At 50.2% G+C, this 4,830-nt stretch overlaps 1 protein-coding gene across 1 annotated transcript; it reads right to left on the bottom strand.

Moving 5' to 3' along the window:
* Positions 1-4,111: 4,111 nt before the first annotated feature.
* Positions 4,112-4,830, bottom strand: LOC132591338 (claw keratin-like). The gene has a single exon (XM_060269598.1). The coding sequence runs from the start codon at positions 4,828-4,830 to the stop codon at positions 4,279-4,281; it is 552 nt and encodes a 183-aa protein (XP_060125581.1). The 3' UTR covers positions 4,112-4,278.

The following is a 4,830-nucleotide window of genomic DNA, read 5'->3' as shown; positions in this document are numbered from 1 at the left end:
TAGAGTGGCATTGGTGGGCTGAAAGCTGGTAGAGGGAGCTACCCTAATGAAGCAGAGCTGAAGGAGGGGCCCTGCTTCTGTGCCCCCACCTCTGCTGAAATCTGCTGAGATAATAATAATAATAATTTTTTTATTTATACCCCGCCCTCCCCAGTCAAAAACCGGGCTCAGGGCGGCTGACACCAACAGAATTACAATAAAACATAAAAACAATTAATTAAAATACAGATTAAAATACAGTATTAAAATTAAAGTGCAGCCTCATTTCAAGTAGGCCATAAATCCAAGCCATGAAGGAGAAAAACACAGGGGTCAGGCTGAGTCTAACCCAAAGGCCAGGCGGAACAGCTCTGTCTTGCAGGCCCTGCGGAAAGAAGACAAATCCCGCAGGGCCCTGGTCTCCTGGGAAAGAGCGTTCCACCAGGTTGGGGCCAGTACTGAAAAGGCCCTGGCTCTAGTAGAGACCAATCTAGCCATCTTATGACTCGGGATCTCCAGAATATTATTATTTGTGGACCTTAAGGTCCTCCGCGGGGCATACCAGGAGAGGCGGTCCCATAGGTACGAGGGTCCCAAGTCGCATAGGGCTTTAAAGGTCAAAACCAGCACCTTAAACCTGATCCTGTACTCCACCGGGAGCCAGTGCAGCTGGTAAAGCACTGGGTGAATGTGATCCCACGGCCGGGACCCTGTAAGGAGCCTCGTCGCGGCATTCTGCACCCACTGGAGTTTCTGGGTCAGCTTTAAGGGCAACCCTGCGTAGAGCGAGTTACAATAGTCAAGCCTGGAGGTGATCGTCGCATGGATCACTGTGGCCAGATCGGGGCGAGAGAGGTAAGGGACCAACTGCTTGATGCGGCGGAGATGGAAAAATGCCACCTTTGCTGTGGATGCAACCTGTGCCTCCATGGAAAGGGAGGCGTCAAAGGTTACACCCAAACTCTTGACAGAAGGCGCTGGTACCAATTGAGCCCCTGCAAAAGATGGGAGTTGGCCGTGTCGCCCCGACCTAGCCAGAGGACCTCTGTCTTCGAAGGATTTAGCTTCAGTCGGCTCCCACGTAGCCATCCAGCCACAGCTTCCAAGCACCTGGTGAGTGTGTCTGGGGCCGAGGCAGGGCAGCCGTCCATCAACAGATAGATCTGGGTGTCATCAGCATATTGATGACAACCCAGCCCAAAGCTCCGGACAATCTGGGCAAGGGGGCGCATAAAGATATTAAAAAGCATTGGGGAAAGGATTGCGCCTTGCGGGACTCCACACACCAAGGGGTGCCGCGGCGACAACTCCCTCCCTAGCACCACCCTCTGTCCCCGACCTGAGATGAAGGAACGCAGCCATTGTTGGACTGTGCCCTGAATCCCCACGTCGGCAAGGCGGTGGTCTAAAAGTTCATGATCGACCATATCGAAGGCTGCTGACAGGTCTAAAAGAATCAGCAGTCCCGACCCACCTCGATCCAGCTGTCTACGGAGATCATCTGTTAAGGCGACCAGAGCTGTCTCGGTCCCATGACCAGGGCGAAAGCCGGACTGAAATGGATCTAGAGCCGATGTTTCATCCAGAAACCTACCAAGCTGTTCGGCAACCGCTCTCTCAATTATCTTACCCAGGTACGGAAGATTCGAAACCGGGCAATAATTGGATAGATCTAAAGGATCTAGAGATGTTTTCTTTAAGAGTGGACGCACCACTGCCTCCTTCAACTCCTCTGGGAAAGTCCCTGTGCCCAGGGACAAGTTGATGATCTCACCCAGGGGGGCCCGTACCTCATCTGGACACGCTCTAATCAGCCAAGACGGGCACGGGTCCAGGGAGCAAGTGGTGGGCCTTCCAGCTACATCGACAGGGAGTATCTGATCGAATTGGTCCAATACTGAACTCGAAGACAGTCGAGGGGCCTCCAGTTCCGTTATTGTATCCAAATTGGCAGGGAGGTCACGGCGGAGTGTCAAGACTTTCTCCGCAAAAAAGCTCGCAAATGCCTCACAGCTATGGGTCAAATTCATATTTAAATTTGGCTGTTCCTCTAGGGTTGTTAGAGACCTAATTATTCTAAAAAGTTGTGCTGGGCGAGAGCTAGTGGATGCGATGGAAGCTGAGAAGTAGGACTTTTTTGCAGCTTTCACCGCCATCTCATAGGCTTTCATAAGTTTCCTGTAAGATGTTCTTGAGGCTCCGTCGTGAGCACGCCGCCATACTCGCTCTAGCCGTCTAAGGTCCCGCTTCATTTTCCGAAGTTCCTCGGTAAACCAAGGGGCCCAGTTTCGGCGGGGTCATAGAGGGCGCTTAGGTGCGATCTCATCGATGGCCGCCAAGAGCCGGTTATTCCAGTTCTCGACCAGCTCTTCTAATGAGCCGCCAGGGGGGAGCAGGGTCCCGCAAGGCCTGACGGCTGAGATGGCTGCTGCGAGATAACAAGTGAGGGAAAGGAAATGACCGATGCAGCCAGCATCTCAGGACAGAGCAGGTTCTCCCCTTAAAGGAGAACATGGGTTGCGGAAGGGTTAACAAGACATCCCAGGGTTGGTTGGGCGGTTCAGTTTGGATAGCCACATGTGTGGTTGGTTGGCACACCAATTGGTTGGCTGTTGCTGGGGAGTTTAGCATGTAGCAAATGATAGATTGACAGTCTTAGCCTTATATGTGCTTAGCGAGCAGCTTTTAGTTCCACTTTGCTGCTCGCAACAAATCTCCTGCCTGCCCTCCACTAATTTTAGATGTTCTTTGCATTGACCTTGCTGTGCCTGTCATGGGGTCACCTGTTTTGGATCAGGGGCCTGGTAGGAATTTGCCCACTTGGCTGATTGGCTGGTGCCGGGGGGGGGGGGCGCCTTCCTACTGCGTAGCAATAAGTCACAACTTGTAAGGTTGGCGGTTAGGCATTGCTTCAAATTGGATGGTGGAGGGGTATGGATTTTGGCTGGGCCTTTCCCTCATGGTTGCTGATGCCTTTAGGGGTATTCCGTTAAAGGAATCCCGGGGCTCTACATGTTTGTAGGTTTATCCCCGTTAGGGGCCAGGGCCATGCATGAGTCTCGGGGAGCATCGGAGGGATGAGGTCAACGGTGTGGGCCCCTGCCCCGACCTCTCTCAGAGGGTCCTTACCTACTGGCTCCCCTATTAGGCTAGTGGGAGTCAGATCTGTCCCAGGCGGCCTCAGACACTGGGAGCTAATCTGGATGCCCTTTGTGACCTTTGTTGTTTTGTGAGGCAACATCTTTGTGGAAGTATCTAGATCTTCTCTTAATAAAGTGATTCCTGTACCTGTGTCTAGAGATGCCCAGTATGTGCTGTTATTCATTAAAACTTCCGCCATTAACTCAGTGTCAACGTTTGCTGCTTTCTCAAACCTCATTTTACAGACTTTAACCTTTTGGGAGGGCTTTGGGGGAGATCTCTACAGCCTTTGCCATTTTAACTGGGGAGCTAGGGCACTAGGTGTTACCAACCTGACTTTCCACATTTCCAGAAGATGTGGCGATTTCCACTAATTTGGACGGCTTTAAATTTAGATTACAAATCAATAAATGAAGACAAGGTTTAAATGTGCTTAATTTTTTTTTAACTCGTGTATGCAATAATTTAAAACTGTATCAAAATACAGTATCTGACTGAGAGGCTGGGTAATCCTGCACCATTTGACTACATTATCTCCCATCAAAAAATATGTTATTGTCCAAAGTCTTGTAACATATTGATTACAAAAGCTACATTCCGCAATACATTCCACACGATGTACATATGCAAATTTTGCAAAACTACAAAAGATTATCCAGCTATTATGACTGTTGCTCTCTGAATAAATAATGGTTTGAGGCACTCTGAAAGGGGACCCAGCACTTGTTTTGAAAAAGGGGGAAATGATAATTCTCTCAAGGCGAATGTACCTTATTCTAACCACATGGAACTAAACCATTCAGGGGGCCAGAGACAAAGATGTCCTGCAAATGCACTGATTTTAGTTTGGCCAAAAACTGCTTCAGACACCTTGCTATGTGGAACTGAGGCTTTACATTTAAAAATCAAGACAAACAGGTGATCAGAATGCAGAACAAGCTTTATTGAAAAGGTCAAAGAAAAAGCATTGAAATTTTATAAGGGGCAAAGAAGACAATCGGTGTAGAAAGATCTTTTTCTTCTGGACTCTAAAGCAAAGAATGAAGGATGAATTCCAGGAGTGATTGCTTGAATTCAGCTCTTCTGAACCATGGCCAATACAGCTGTATCAAGCTCCGTGGATATCAGTTCAGGATATACTTCTCGGGTTTAATTGGCCTATGCACAGATGCTACCACGACGCCCAAACTTCCTTCCAAGGAGTGCCCTCCTCCCAGAGCCCAAACCATAGCCCCAGGCCCCAGAGCTTCCAAGGAGGCCAGACCCATAGCCCAAGCCCCCAAATCCATAGCCTCCTACTACCCCAGAGCCACCAACAGCACATGGAGTGTTGCCTCCAACAGCCACAGGCTCACAGCTGGCAGACAGGATGGGCCCTGGGATGGTCACAACGGAGGCAGGTGGCTGGATCACGACTTCTGCTGGTGGGATCTGGTTGACGGGTTTAGGGATGATCCCATCTAGGATGCCAAGATTGCTTGCTCTTTCAGCACCTCCATATCCATAGCCCAGTCCTCCAAATCCATAGCCCAGTCCTCCAAATCCGAAGCCCTGACCTCCCCATCCAGAGCCGAGACCTCCCAATCCAGAGCCGAGACCTCCCAGTCCATAGCCAAGACCACCGTAGCCAAGACCTCCTGCTGAGCCAAACCCAACAGTGGGGGTGGAGGCACAGGATGGGACAGCACAGGATGGACCACAGTCTACCAT

Source organism: Zootoca vivipara, chromosome 17 (assembly GCF_963506605.1).
Source record: "Zootoca vivipara chromosome 17, rZooViv1.1, whole genome shotgun sequence".
Classification (NCBI taxonomy): domain Eukaryota; kingdom Metazoa; phylum Chordata; class Lepidosauria; order Squamata; family Lacertidae; genus Zootoca; species Zootoca vivipara.
The sequence above is the reverse complement of the archived record's forward strand: the minus strand, read 5'-3'. Positions and strand labels throughout refer to the sequence as shown.

Excerpts from the sequence above, each read along its gene's own strand:
- LOC132591338 (XM_060269598.1), bottom strand. The coding sequence starts at position 4,830 with ATGGTAGACTGTGGTCCATCCTGTGCTGTCCCATCCTGTGCCTCCACC.